This window comes from Trypanosoma brucei, chromosome 10, assembly GCF_000210295.1.
Source record: "Trypanosoma brucei gambiense DAL972 chromosome 10, complete sequence".
In the NCBI taxonomy this organism is placed as follows: Eukaryota; Euglenozoa; class Kinetoplastea; order Trypanosomatida; family Trypanosomatidae; genus Trypanosoma; species Trypanosoma brucei.
The window spans coordinates 1,823,102-1,837,501 of record NC_026743.1 but is presented as its reverse complement, the minus strand read 5'-3'; the positions used below and the strand labels follow the sequence as shown (position 1 = coordinate 1,837,501).

The 14,400-nt window shown below is 51.1% G+C and overlaps 6 protein-coding genes and 1 non-coding gene across 7 annotated transcripts; 4 read left to right on the top strand and 3 right to left on the bottom strand.

Annotated features, from left to right (window-relative positions):
* Positions 1 to 991: 991 nt before the first annotated feature.
* Positions 992 to 3,940, top strand: TbgDal_X9240 (hypothetical protein, conserved; the record flags this gene model as incomplete). Its single annotated transcript, XM_011779795.1, has 1 exon — positions 992 to 3,940. The coding sequence occupies one exon, from the start codon at positions 992 to 994 to the stop codon at positions 3,938 to 3,940; it is 2,949 nt and encodes a 982-aa protein (XP_011778097.1).
* A 5-nt stretch (positions 3,941 to 3,945) lies between these two features.
* Positions 3,946 to 4,356, bottom strand: TbgDal_X9230 (hypothetical protein, unlikely; the record flags this gene model as incomplete). The annotated part of the gene is made up of 1 exon (XM_011779794.1): positions 3,946 to 4,356. One exon carries the CDS (start codon positions 4,354 to 4,356, stop codon positions 3,946 to 3,948), a length of 411 nt encoding a protein of 136 aa, XP_011778096.1.
* A 621-nt stretch (positions 4,357 to 4,977) lies between these two features.
* On the top strand, positions 4,978 to 5,427 carry TbgDal_X9220 (T. brucei spp.-specific protein; the record flags this gene model as incomplete). Its single annotated transcript, XM_011779793.1, has 1 exon — positions 4,978 to 5,427. The coding sequence occupies one exon, from the start codon at positions 4,978 to 4,980 to the stop codon at positions 5,425 to 5,427; it is 450 nt and encodes a 149-aa protein (XP_011778095.1).
* Positions 5,428 to 5,782: 355 nt separating this feature from the next.
* On the top strand, positions 5,783 to 7,285 carry TbgDal_X9210 (folylpolyglutamate-dihydrofolate synthetase,putative; the record flags this gene model as incomplete). The annotated part of the gene is made up of 1 exon (XM_011779792.1): positions 5,783 to 7,285. The coding sequence occupies one exon, from the start codon at positions 5,783 to 5,785 to the stop codon at positions 7,283 to 7,285; it is 1,503 nt and encodes a 500-aa protein (XP_011778094.1).
* A 253-nt stretch (positions 7,286 to 7,538) lies between these two features.
* On the top strand, positions 7,539 to 9,008 carry TbgDal_X9200 (chromatin binding protein, putative; the record flags this gene model as incomplete). The annotated part of the gene is made up of 1 exon (XM_011779791.1): positions 7,539 to 9,008. The coding sequence occupies one exon, from the start codon at positions 7,539 to 7,541 to the stop codon at positions 9,006 to 9,008; it is 1,470 nt and encodes a 489-aa protein (XP_011778093.1).
* Positions 9,009 to 10,995: 1,987 nt separating this feature from the next.
* Positions 10,996 to 11,066, bottom strand: TbgDal_XtGly01. The gene has a single exon. It is a non-coding gene; the product is annotated as a tRNA-Gly (tRNA).
* A 1,337-nt stretch (positions 11,067 to 12,403) lies between these two features.
* On the bottom strand, positions 12,404 to 12,733 carry TbgDal_X9190 (hypothetical protein, unlikely; the record flags this gene model as incomplete). Its single annotated transcript, XM_011779790.1, has 1 exon — positions 12,404 to 12,733. The coding sequence occupies one exon, from the start codon at positions 12,731 to 12,733 to the stop codon at positions 12,404 to 12,406; it is 330 nt and encodes a 109-aa protein (XP_011778092.1).
* Between the last annotated feature and the right edge of the window lie 1,667 nt (positions 12,734 to 14,400).

Here is a 14,400-nt window from a genome sequence, read left to right as displayed (position 1 = left end):
GTTGTATGCGCCAGCTGCTGGAGTGCTGACACGCATTACCACTGGTGTCACACCAATCGTCTCCGTATCGTTCCCGTAAACTTTTCCTGCTGTCGCTTTTGATGAAAGGTAGAGGCAGAGATCATTGGGATGGTCCTTGTTGTGTGTGGCCGTACCTTACAATGTGTGTTATTAAAACGAGCTCATGTCAGCGTCTGACACATTTGTAGCGTGATGAGAACGTTGCCCGGGCCGCAGAAAGTCGAGCGAAGCTAGACATTCTATCACTTGTTACAACAAGGCACCTTGTAGGCCTCATTTTGGCGCGAACGGAAAACGTATGACTCGGCAAAACATGTTGACAACAGCAGTTGGGTCCGAACTAACGTTGTCGAGAGGCGTCCACTAACTCCCGGTAAACCAGTTTCCCACACACACCTGCTCCTGTTCTTTTCACCTGCCTTTTTTTCTGTTACTTCCTCTTAGTGCATGCGTATGTATATGCGCCGCTAAGCAGCATGCACACGGCCTATCGGTTGCTGTATCCACATGGCGGTGTTGTTAAAGGTGTGTGTGTCTGTATCAGGTTCGGTGTGGGGTTAGGCATGGTATCGCTGCACTCAATTGTTTGTTTTATCCCCTCATCGTTGTCGTTGGGATTTTACACTTGTTGAGTCTCTGCGAAACGACTGGTGGCACGGGTTGTTGTTACATATATATATTTTTCCGTGTCAGGTATCACTACCGTGATGGGGTGTATGGATCGTGTTGTTCTTTGTGCTTCTGCAGATTTTCTGTTTACACAGACTCACTCACACATTCCCTATTACTTCTACCATTAATTTTTCCTGTGCGGTACTTCCGGTGAAGGAGTAGGGCTTCGGTCGCTGCTGCATTATCGGCCCTGCGCGCACCTTCGTGAAACGAGGTTGTTGCACGCTTGGAGGGGCAGTTCTGTATTCGGGTGGTGACCCTCCTCGAAGAGGCCGGTGATACACATCCGCGTGACACAATGACAGGTGACGTCTGCCCTTCCTCTCGTGACTTGGAGCGGGCTTTGTCGCTACCGATGGTTGAAGCGTTTCACGTTAGCGCTTGGTATGTACTTCAGTATTACGAAAAGGCGATTGATTCCTCAGATTTATTGTCGTTGCGCAGGCTTATAACTCTGTCTCTAAACAACCTGTGTCGATCGGAAGAGGCTGCTGACGGCATTGAGGCATTTGAACTTCTTCTTCGCATGGCTCTGCGCGATGCCAAGTGGCTTCGAGTGCGATGCATCGAAACACAATATAGCTGTTTTATTCGCGTAGCTTCTGCCCTGGAGGAGTTGAACATAACCCCAATAGCGAAGTACGTTATTAGCGATACACGGAGTGAGGGAGAACAACTTGTCAGGGTGTTGGATGGTAAGGCGATCTTTCGGCCTCCGTTAGGGTGCAGGGAAGAGATCAGAGAGATTCTGCGGACGGCGAGGGTTCATGAGCTGCAGCAACTTGACCGATGTGTGCGATATGAGGATGTACCCCCTTCTCACAACCACAGTGCTGTGCATTACACTTCAGCAGGAAACCATTCGTACGGTGGAGAGTCAATAACGGGCGTCCAAACAGCGGGGCGGAGTTCATGGAACGCTAAGGGTTGCTCGTCCCGTCTGCTTCCGGAGAAGGAAGATTTGATCGATAGGATTTTATCAGTTTCCGATGAAGAAGGACAGCTTGCTAGTGCGTGGGATAGAACCGTTGGTCCGATATGTTGTGTTCATCAGTTGTTCAGAGATAGCATACTAAAGATTAGTGAATTAATCCACGAAGTAACGGCCCCAAGCATTCGTGATGATATATGCAAATACCCGGGTTCAGCTCCAGCGGGGTGCAGGTCCTCTGACACCACCATCCTGAAGATCGTATCAAAGTTGATGTTGCGCCAGAGTTCTGACTTGCGTGGCCCCTGGATGTTGTGGCCTCAAGCGTGTAGAATAGTGGGGGGTGAGTCCTCTGGAGGTGTTGTGCCACTTCTTGCTTCTTCCCCAAAGGCTTTGGTAAGCTTCAGGGAGGCAACAGAACTGTGCCAACGCTTGTGTGAACTTCGACACGCCAAAACCCTGAAACAGTGCAGCGCTGATCTTGTGTTGGAATATCACAGCACTATTGAGAAAAAGCTCGCGTTATTGGACAGCAGGCCGTTAACTGCCGATGACTGCGCCGACGAGACTGCGCGACGGAAGAGGACGTACTCAGTGACAACCTGTGCCGATGTGAGTGATGGTTGTGCCCTGTCTGTGGAGGAGCTACTGCACCATGGTGGTTTGCTCTATGAGCATCTTCTTCATTTCCTTCCTAAATACCGCTGGTTTGCGTGTGCTGAGCTTTTAGTTCCTTTACTGCAGGCCCACAAGAGGTGGGACCTGGTAAACATGTGGCTGCGGAAACTACTTGACGAACCTGTTTACGTCGTCAGTACGAGTTTCGGAACACCAACCTTTCCCATGTACTACCGCTACGAGAAGCGGGGTAAGTGGTGGAATCTCCTTGCACAGGGTCATGCACACTTGGGTGACAAGGAGGGTGCGTTTCAATTGCTTGAAAAGCGACAGAGCGCCTGGAGGGAACAAGATTCTCCCCAACGGTATCTACGCATGGAACGCGCAGAAGAGCTTCCTGTATCTATTCAGCGTCGCGCTCGCCTTCTTTGCGCACTGTTCCGTGTGGGGAGGGGCCGAAACAGTGGGTCCCAAAAGGCTGTGGCTCTTTACAACGCTGTCGGTGAGCATCACCGACTTCACTTCTACCGGCGGTCTGATCGCATTGCGATAGAGAGGACACTTCTGTCGCTGCAAAGTTTTTTGCGCCGCTGGACCCCAACGTCGCCCAACCTCTCGAGTTTCACAGCCCACATGCTTTCGGCGCCCGAGACAACAATCCCTGGGGATAAGGACCATTCAGATGCCACGTTTTGGGGCGATACCAAGCCGTCAACTGGCTGTTTCAGTGCGGAGAAGTGTGTGCTCCGATGGTTTGGGCTGCCGAAGGTACATGAGAGTGGCGACGGTACGTGTCGACCTTCGTCGTGGACGGGTTTGCACTGCAAAGGGCGTTGGGTTAACTATCTGGGGCGACTCCTTTTGTGGGATGCGTTTCACTTTGATCCAGATGCCCTCCCCCGGGGAAATGAGTCGATGACTGGGTCTGTACCGGAGTTTGTTTGGCTCTCGCCAGTACAAGAAACTCCGTTAGATCTCGAAACAAGCAGCATCAGTTTCCAGCAACGACGTCGGCATATCATCGAAAAGAGCTTAAGGTTCTTTGAGCGGTGCTCCAGAGATGTTCTCATCTACTACGTGCGTCAACGGTGCGTTTCAGAGAACAGTGGGGCCTGTGAAGATAACTCCAAGCAGAAGTCAAACTCTAGTAGCCTTAAAGAACCCCTTCACGCAAATGACGTTGGGGCTGACTTCATATCGGGCGATGAAAATTTTGTGCCTCTCGGCCAGCCGGTTAGGTCGCCCAACTCTCAAGAAAAAGACGGGCCGACTGCGTCCTTTATACCTGCCGAGCAGCTTTTGGACCCTGAGGAGTTTCCTCTGTTTGACCTCCTGCAGGCGGTCCCGCAGGGTGCACTATGCGCTCTTCTCCGTTGTTTGTACCTTCCACCGCCTGAAGATGGTTATAGTGTTCACTTTGACAGTTTTCCCGACCTTGTGTTGTGGCGTGAAGTGCCATCCCAACCAGACGGATACGAGTTCAAGCTGGTGGAGGTGCTTGGCCCGAACGAGTCGTTGAGCGAAAAACAGATCAGCACTATCGACACATTGCTGCGGTGCAAGTTTGATGTCACTGTGGCACATGTCACCGATGTAGACGAAGGGAAAAAAAAATCAAATCGTTCTAAAGGCCGCCATGACGGAACGGAACATGGGAGGGGTCGCAACCGACAGGACGGAGCGCACCCTCCTGTATAACTCCTTTACCGCCATGACAACACACTACAGAAAGGGAGATCTCTAGTGGAGGGAAAGGGGGAAGATGCATTAGTTCTCACTTTCGGGCCCTCCGCTACGCCTTTCGGTTCTCTACAATCCGAATGTTTTTTATGCGTCGTGTGATGGCGGGGGTGGGTGTGTGGGTGACATTCCGTTAAAGGTGATGGTTGTGCATGTAGGTGTAAGCTGATGATAAACGGATATTTTTCTCGCATAAAGTATTTTTCCCCCTTGTTCCACGCAGCTGACCCCTCGGGCAGCGGCTCCCCACGAGGCATCTTTGTGCCCTCGCAAACGGCAGGGAGACTTTTTACGCGATAAAATGCGGTGGGGTGGTTTCTCAACGAATAAAACGTAACGCTGCAGACGGTGTTTGACTGTGCACGTCGCGGCATTGTGCAGTTGCGTGGAATCAGGGGTGACGCATGGCACCCAAATCGGCATGGAGGGAACCCCCACTGTTTCGTTCAGTGGGCGGAGCATTTTTTTTTTTTTAACAGCCCGATCACTGACAGGTTCTACATAGTGTTATTGCGTTGTCACGGGCTCGCGTGTGGATGAGGTATGTGGAATGGTTAAGATATTTTAGTATTTTTCATGCAGCGTGAGGGGATCTTTATAGTCAACGAACGAGGAGGTTGTTCGTACTATTTGGTCAACTGATGCCAGCACCCTTTGCTTCTTACGAGACCACTTCACTGGGCGGTAATTTGTTGAACTTGTGCGTCGCTTACGGTCAGTATCAAATAATGCGCTCGTAAAAGTTTTATCTAGGTGGGGGTATGATGGGTACATCGCCGAGTAAAGAACATATTCCAAAATGAATGCCGCGGTAAAGGTCAAGGGGGGATAGAAAGTCACCGCGGAAGGGAATCGCAGACTTTCAAAAAATTCCTCTTATCAGCAAGGAGACGCGGCGGTTTGCGGAGCCTTTGTAGAGGGCGTTGTTGTTCCTGGTGTGAGGACGCGGTGCTTAAAGGGGATGAAGGGGAGTTCGCGGGCCTTAAGGGCGGTTTATGGACGCTCTGCGTCGGGTTGGTTGCCCAAACAGCAGTGAAGAGCATCGAAAGGGGAATGAGTATTTAGGTGATGCGGCGGTGAGGTACGCCCGCCGCGGGTTCCCGGATCAGATGTGCTTCGGCGAGTGCTGCGTCGATGCGCGCCAGGTTTTGCAGCACCTTCAATTTTTGTACCAAGTGAATGGTGGGGTTGAGTATTGTAAACATGATTATAGTGGGGAAGGGAGTACTGCCTTCCCGGCGTTGTTGTCTTTTTTCTTTTTAATGATTTTTTTCGTCCTTTGTTTTCTGCCAGTTTGGGTCTCACGTAGATCTGACGACCGCAAACACCGTGCGTTTAGTATTTGGATGCAGGGTAAAGTATTCCAGTTCTCGACTTTTGGAGAGCGTAAGGGTTGCTTTGCGCCCTTACAGTGGAAACTGTCAAAACGAAGGAGGCTGAACTGAATGTGCGACCTGCGGAGTTTTGAGGAATGGGGCGAGCCACTCTTTGACCCATGAGGGTTTGGGGGTGAAGTTCGTGGTTTGGCGGCGTCGTGCAGCTGCGCGCAGGTTCACCTCGAGGGCCAACTACTGATGACTGTAGCGATAATTTCAGTGACTGCAAGGGTAACAGTTACGGATGTGTGTACCGCAGAACATTTGTCAGATTCACCGATTAATACACGCACACAATCGCACGCACTTACTTCCATTTTTTGATTTAGGGTATAGATATTAGAGCTTCGTGTGGCTCTGATAGGAGGGATCACCCACCTCTATTCTAGATTAGGTTGTAACGGCGCTGTCTCCCCTTCCAGGAATGACTGCGTGGCACCGCCTCCCCGCCGCAGCGAGAGCTTTATTCGGTGCGAAGGGAGGTTGTACGGGTTCCCAGCGCTCATATGACGATGTGCTGCGTGTTATGTATGAGTTAACGTTGAGAGTTGTGAACCCAACGTACAGAAATCGCACGCTTGCTAACACCTCGGGTAAGAGCGCTGAGCTGGTCGGGTTGCTCATTGAGCGTCTCAATATGCGGCGCTGCCTTGACACGCTCCGTTTCGTTCATGTGGCGGGGACGAAAGGAAAAGGCACCACGGCGTCCTATACGGCAGCGCTCCTAGAGGCCTATGGGCTTAAGGTTGGCCTCTTTACATCACCCCATGTTAAGGATGTTCGAGAGCGCATTATGGTTAACAATGAAGTTCTCCCAATGGACACATTTGTACACTATTTTTTCCAAGTTGTAGATTGTTTCGTGGAGCTTGCTGGTGCGGACAAGGAGGTGACTTGGGACCTCCCGGCACCATGCAGTTTCTTCTGCCTGATGTTTTTGGTTTCGTTGGTTGCTTTCGCAGGCGAGAGTGTTGACGTAGCTGTGGTGGAAGTTGGTATCGGGGGCAGCCGCGACCCAACAAACATCATCATTCCTGAGGCAAGCGTGATAACAGCTCTTGGTATCGACCATACGGAAATATTAGGCGATACGGTGGAGGAAATTGCACTGCAAAAAGCCGGCATCATGAAACCTGGTGTCGTTTGTTATGCCGCTCCTCAAGGCGATCACCCATCCACCCGTCGGGTGCTTAAAGATTATGCCGAGGGGGTAGACTCGCCATTGGTATTCGCGGATGACGTTGCGGTGCCGACGGATGGGTGGCCCTGCCTATCAATTGGAGGGGAGCACGCTGTGGAGAATTCACGGTTAGCCTTGTTGGTGGCGCGCAGTGTGATGGGAATCCCACTCACACAACCGCTTGACGATGTCGAGCGCCACGTACTTCAAAGGACGACAGTGATGGGTCGCTCGCAGGTTTTGCCTGTTGGTGATGGGAGCAAAGGCACCTTCTATTTAGATGGTGCGCACACGTATGAAAGCTTAAGGTGCGCCACCCGCTGGTTTGTGAAGGAAAGCACCAAGAGGACTTGTGATAGCAAGCCGAGGCGTGTCCTGTTGATGTACTCGTCACGGCAGCCAGAACGTATTGTCGAGGCGTTCAGACCCTTTGTTGATAGCTTCTCCAAGGCCGTATTCGTTTGTGCTCTCGATCCAAAGGGAATGAGGGAGATATGGAAGAACAACTCTGACGCTTACACTCAGGACAAAGCCACCGGACTAATAAGATGTTGGAAGACGCTGTGTGGGGCAGTCCCTTGCTTTTCACGGGCGGCACCGTTCGTGTCGCTAGAGGAGGTCGTTGAAGTTGTTTCTGCGGCATCTAGCGATGACGAAGACACGTCAAAACCAGTTCAAGTGTTTGTTACGGGGTCGTTTTTTTTGGTTTCCGACATTGTGAACTTGTATGACTCGCAGGGGTCTTAAGTGCTGGGGAACAAGACGTTGCAGGAAGTAGGGGTACTGAGTCATGGTGTTGGTGCCAGCTGACCAACAAATATCTTCATGCTAACTACAACAGCTTTTTCCGTGTGTCCGTGTTTGTATTATCAAAAAGGTCGCGTCAACCAGCTTCGCTGGTCCCCAATCGCGGAGCCCTTACCAGCCGGCAGACGGCACTATTGTTCTTGGTTTTTCTTGCCTTTATTTTAGAGTTGTTGCGGGGACTGTAGTTAGAAATATGGCGCCTTATGCTGTGGTTGGCGCATGCTCGGCCGCCACATATAGTTGTGAAGAGACGATAGAAATTCTCGGAAAACGCCTAGAAGCGGGTGATACACTTCTGAAGGTGGCGTATTGCGCGAAACACTACGGAGTCGCCCTGTTCAGAAGTGGTTGTTTGATATTGTTGGCCCCGGGGTTCCCCGAATATCACGGAAGCACCGTGCAAAATGGGGAGGATAACGTTAAGGATGTTGCAGCCGGTGACACACACATCGTCTTTTGCAAAGAAGACGGAACTGTGCATTCATTTGGTTACAGTAACATTTATGGGCAGTTGGGCGACGGCAGTGTGTGGACCAGTCACAAAGCGGAAGGTGGCGAAGACAGTGACGACGGGGTTCCAGCACTTTCTGCCCCGAAGATGATCAGTGGCTTCGGTAACGGTAGTTACGATGTCGATGGAGGAGACGTGATTGAAGGTAGGCGCCTTTGTGTGCCAATTACTGCTGTGTCTTGCGGATCCCATCACACGTTGCTGATGACAAGGAAGTGCAACGCGGTGTACGGTTGTGGCCTTGGTCTGAGTGGCCAACTGGGTGGGAAGCGAAAACCCCCATTACAGGCGTCGTTCAAATCTATCCGCCTCCTTTTCGGACTGCCGATAAGGCAAATCGCCGCGGCGGGGAATCACTCCTTCGTGTTACTGCAAACTGGAAAACTACTGGCCTTCGGAGACAATACCAGCGGGCAACTCGGCCTCGGCTCCACGAAAGCTGTTGGTACACCAACCCCCGTTGCTATTCGTTCCGTTTCACCCCAACCAAGGGGGAATGAAAATTTGGATTCGTATGCTATCAAAACGCTGAGGGCCGCTTGGGGGTCAGCGGAAAGCATGTATTTTCCGCTTCGTGTAGAGCGTATAAGTCCGGAACTGGGGCCAGGAGAAGCACGCATTGTGTCGATCTGGTGCTCGGCCAATCGTTCAGTCTTGCTCACAAGCGACATGGACTGGCTATCGTGCGGCCTTCCTATTTCTCGAAGTCGTTGCATTGGTGATGGTCAGCAACAGAGGATGGATAGGTACGGAGCACTCGGCCGTTGGATAAAGGACAAACGAGAGTCCACTTGGTTTGGGAAAATGCGGTGGTCAGAGAGGTTGGGGGTGGCCATCAAGACCACCTTTCCGTCGCTTGCAGGAGATGCTTTGCTCGAAGCCGCGCGAAGTGAGGTCCGACTAGTTTGCTTTAATCACTTCGTGGTTCTTCTCATCCCAGGAAAGGACGCATCAAATAAGTCCCTTCTTTTTCTTCAGGGTGAGGGCCAAAGCGTCGAGACTGTTCAGGGCGGTGAGCGTTTGTCCGTTGCTGCTGTCGCGCGTGCGGATAAGCTTCTCCAAGACCGCGAAGTTGACGATGACTCCTGCGAGTACGCTCTTTCAGGGGGGCATGCGATCGTCGCTACCGACCACTTTTTAGCTGTTATTTGAAAGGAGAAAAATACACAGTTTCTGCCCCGATCTTCCTTGGCAGCCCTTGGTCTGCAGATGAGGAAACATGTAGAACATAACTTATCTATGCTCGTTGTTTGTGAGGCGGGATCGAGCCATCATCCCTTCGTATGTTGTTCTCCAAGTACCTCGTGTTTTTTTTTTAAATTTCTCGACTCGCTGGAAGCTTGTATGAATACTTTTTTGCTGGTGTATGCCCGTAGCTGTGTCTTCTCCCCTCTCACCTTTGTAGAACAGAAGGCATGAGTTCGTTCCCAGTGAATGGGTTGCTGAGCGTGCACGTGCGTCCAACGTAACCCACGTGCACAGCGCGTGACTTTTCCAACGCCCTCGGACTTCTCCATGGTCGCCGCGGTGTTCGGTGCGGTGGGATGCGTTCGACTACGGACCGGCGCTGCGCTATGCTGTCATTGAGTGTTTATGCAGGGCCGAGGGCATCGTTCACACCCGTACTACAAAACTCATGAAGCGTAAGTGGTTTGGCTCGCCTGATCGCGGTCACTTGCGGCTCGTGTGTTTGCCTTCCTTACTGTCTGTGTATTTGCTTCCGTGCTCTCCGGTGTGAGCTCCGGCTCGGTCCGGCGCTGAGGGGAAAGGTCAACCGGTAAGGTTAATCTGAAGCAGCTTGTTGAGTGCATAAGGCGGTGGGTTTGCAAATTCCGGGACAAAAGGGAGGGTGCGCCGCTAAAGACGCATGCCAGCAACTATTTCGCCGTTCGCACGCGTACCGAAAGTAAAGGAGAGCTCGATAGGGGAGTGCTGAGGAGAGCCCAGCCACTGTGCCTTGAGCGTGCTGCACGTTGTGGGTGAAGATGCTCTTTGGGGGCGCTTTTTAGTATAAAGAGAGTTGTAGAAAGGTTAGAATAAGTGAGGTGATGCGGCGAGTAATAATGAAAGAAAAAAATCTATATTCCGGGGCCTCTTAGGGAACTGCATTCCTTTTGTGTATGTGTGTGCGTGTGTGTAAACAGCAGACTTAGGGGATAATAATCAACGCGTCGCAGGCATTTTCTGTAAGCCGTCGCCCCGGGGATTTCCTTCTCCACGTACCTAAACTTTCGCGGGGGTTGGTGGGTGGAAATACTGTTGCTCCGTTTGTCGTTTGCGGTCCTTTTTTCCACCTTTTTTATATCCTTGCACGGAGTATAGTATTTTCGCCGCCGGTGTTCTTTAGTGAGAAACTGAACCCCTCACTACCCTCAGCAGCAGCCTCCCATGCACCGCCAGCGAATGTGCGCTGGGCAGGACATCCTTTTCCTTTTCCGCGTCCATGCGATTGCGGTTGCCAGTTTCCAATTGTTTTCCTGCGCAGCCATCCTTTATACTCATTATCTAAATGCCGGAAAAGGTATGCGTCGGGGTGTGGCTGAAGTGCTCTAGTTCCCAGGCGTTAACTCTCGCTGTCCTCGGGCAGAGGGGTTCCCCCTACTCTTTATATCACCATGAAAAGCTCTCCCGCATGTGTTTATGGAGACCGAAGTGTCTCTTGATTTGTAAACCCGGATTTTCGATCCCAAACAGCAACCCACCGCCATTCCGTTTCCACTTTTCCGTCATCCTGAGTTGCGGGTGCGCCCGCAGTCCCTCACGCTCCAACAGTTAACCGCGGGGGAATCGCCGACCCAAGGTATGGCAGCACGGCACACGATATGTCCCCCAGTTGGTGAGGCACGAAGGCCTCGACTCGGTGCAGGAAAGCGTTTTCAGAACCGCGGGCAGAAACTTTGTGGTTGAAGCCGTTTGTCCCGCTATCGCCCGCGGCTGGCAGCCTTGTTTCGTCCACGCCGTTCCACTTCCCGCCGTCACTTTGGAGGCGCTGCTGCAACCAATGTTGGTTGCGCGCGTGTCCAGCGTCTACGCCCAAAAGGGCTGCGACCGGCCAGCTTTTGCCCCGAGGCCGGCTGCATCTGTGATTTTCTCGGCGGTAGACTATTATCGTTTGGGTAAAGTGGAGCCGCGAAAAGTCTGCGCAGTCCGGGAATCGAACCCGGGCCTCCCGCGTGGCAGGCGAGAATTCTACCACTAGACCAACTGCGCTTCGACGCGGTACAGGGGATAAAATTTGTCAGAACTTATTTTTTACTTCTTCATACTACTGCAAGGGCGTCGCAGCGGTCGGCCTTCGCCGGTGGCCGCGGTAAACTATACACAGTGGGGGTATTAAAAAAGGTAGGGTTTCCCAACTAACGGTCAAAAATTTTTTTTTTCGCAGAGGCAGTTTTCTCTTCAGCGAAACCGATGTTGACACGCTGTGTAGAGACTGCCTGTGCACCGCGGGGAAAAGTGGAAAAATTTAACGGAAACAGCCACGGCTTCAGTTGGAGCTCGAAATGCTGAAAGAGGGGTGTACAATGGGAGGAAGGGTGTGGCCCAGCTCAGCTCTTACACTTTGTCCAGTTAATGGCCATATGCGTCACTCGCCTTTTAGGGCCGCAGCAGTCACAAAGCAGCCCGTAAGAAAAAAGAAACTACATCTGTCCGCAGACGAAAAAGGACCTCCCACCCGTGGTGGGTAGCAAACTTTCCCCGAAGGAGTACCGGATATAGTATTGCACTAGTGAACAATCACCTGAGGATCTTGCGTTCACACCTCCCTGCGCAAGGCTTGCGCCCGGGAAAGCCAAAATTCCCATAGAAACAGGCTACAATCTAACAAAATAACGTTTTTATTTTTAGGAATAAAAACAAGATAAACGCCGTCCTCGTCGGTTTCTGCAACTGCCTTCGTAGCTATGTAAGAGGTTCGAAAGACATATTTCAAAACATTTTTACTTTTCTTCTAATTTTCTCCATATCCCTTCCATTGGGTACGAGCCTGCCGGCTGGAATTAACCGGTGCCCCCTGGCGATGCCGGCCACCTCAACGTGGTGCCAGGGTCCAGTACCCCGTATCATCGGGGGAAGCCAAGAGCCAGCAGCGTTCCTTTCATGGGGAACACTGCTGTGCTCCGGCTACGGCATCATACAGCACAGGGATCAGCAGCGTCTTGCTGGGACACCGTTTTTCATTTGTCGGTCCCTGGGCACGTGCCAGCGTGCCATCAGCAGTATCATCCGCACTAAGATGCTGCTGTCCGGGGATGTGGAACTCCAAAAAAGGATTGCCAATTGGCATCTTTGGGAGAGTCTGGAGTGGGGGGCTTATTGCCCCATCTGCTGTATTCCGTCCATCTGCGGAGCTACAACAAAAATTATAGAGGGTGTGTTAGGCTGAATAAAAAAGGGAGACTCTGCCACAGTCGCCAGACCGATAGCATCTCAGGGCTCTACGGTGATGGCTGATGGCCGCGCCAGTGGGGGAAAACTCTCACGAAGGCACGAAGAAAATTCCAAAAAAAAAAAAATTAACCGGTGCCGTCGGTTTACGTTACACCTCACATTTGTATGAACCGCAACGTATTTTGGAAAAGGATAGAAAATTGTAGAAATAGATGCTTGTTTGATCCTTTAATCGGCACTTGCTGCTGGGGAGCGGTATTTGCTTTGCTGGACTGTGGGTGGGCGGGGCTTGCTGCGCCGTGTCTGTTTTCGGTCATTGACGTTGGTTGCCTCCTCTCGACCTTGACGCTCTCATGTCTGACCCCCGTTCCATCACCGAAAGAAGGATAGTTCTGTTTCCGTAAGCGGAGCGTCAGGTTGCCAGGCTGTTGTTTGGTTGCGATAGGTCGGCGGCGAATGGCACGTCGGTTCGGTTGGTGCTGCATCGCTACGGCACCGGTTCATGTTCCGCGTCAGTTTGTCAGTGTCTGACTGTTATCAGAATCTCGTTCTTTTGGGCACGAAGGCTTGAATTGGATTTCTGGTGCTGCGGGTGTCTTTGCTCCCCAGTGGTCTGCTCTAGTCGCTGCCCTTCTCTGGTTTGTTCGTGCATTGCGGTGTGTCCCGGGGCTGGCGGTGGATGCACATGTGCGTGGGCGTGTAAACGTGTGGTTCAGTTGTCGTGGGTAATGGGGTAGGGGTGGTTAAGCGGTTGTGAAGGGGTTCTTTCGTTTGACTCTAAGGGAGTGGGTCTTCCGCGGGGCGGTGTACCTATTTCCGCGCTACCGGATGCCGTGTACTCATGACTTTGACTTGAAGCTGTCGTCGCTTCCGCACCGAGCGTACCTCCGCTCCTGGGTCTGTTAATGTCATCTCTTAGTGTGTCTTTTATGCCTTAAGTGCCAAAGGGAGGCCTCGGGGAGGACCAGCAGTTTCCCCCTTTCTTTGAATAACTGAGGATATGCGTTGAGTAACTGCACCCCTTCCCATAACACTCATCAGTTTCGTGTTCCATTGTAGAACGGCATTTCATAAGGGCGCTTCAATGGCAGTCCCGTCTCTTCACTGTGAGCGTTCTGAGTAAGGATGGGGCAGGTTCGAGGTACCAATATACGGTTTTCTTCGTGCAGTTTTATACCGTCTTGTTCTCTTCACCAAAAGAGTATTGTACCTGCGTTGTCATACCATTTCTGGATTTAAACAAGAACCCGTCTAGATGATCTAACACACTGTGGGAGAGTTTTAGAGAGAGTCTCCTCAAAGGTGTGTATGGTGAGGTATTGTTTTCTGTCTCATTGTTGCTATTTGGTCTTAAACATGTATACTACGTGCCACGGAGCTAGAAAGCTATTTACAGGAGGTTTTTCACACCGCCTCCTTCCACTTAGGGTACGATGTGTCGAAAGGGAAGGCTGCTGTTTGTTGTGCACGTGTGAAAGAGTTCCAAGAGTATTTCCCCCCCCCTTGACGGAGGGAGTTCCAGCTTTGTTCAATGTGAGCCTTGCTCAAAGCGTGAAACTACCGTGACTCAGGTTTGCAAGGAATATTTAGTGCAGAGTGGGGTGTGAGAAAAAAAAACGAGGTTGAATTTTTGACTTCTTTTAGTCTCGCGTTTATGCTTAACCTGTCAACTGTTTTTTTTTCGGAGTGTGTAAAGAAGAAACGTTCATGAGGGATTTGTGAACAGCCACTAACCTTGTTTTCTTTATGTTACAACCGTGGGAGATGAGGATCCCCTTCTAGGAGGTTTTCGTTGCTTCCTACGCTGACTATTTTCATTATCGTTTTGTGGAGCATCGTTGGGAATGATGAGTCTATCAGTTTGCGGATTGGTAGGTATTATATGAGAATACTGGTCTTTGTACGGTACAAGCACACCTTGAATAGGGAGTTTTTTTATTTTTAAAGGTAGGTCCCTAAATATATGAGGGATCAGCTGTTCATCTCGTTTCTATCCACTTTGTCGCTGAAACTAGTCGCATGTGTGAGCGGAGGCATCTGTATTTAAATCCTTACATACTTTTGAACGGTTTCGTCACGACGAGGACGACATTTCAGAGTACATGCATTACCGTCTTTTTTTAATTATTACGTTGAGTCCTTTTTTTTTTAA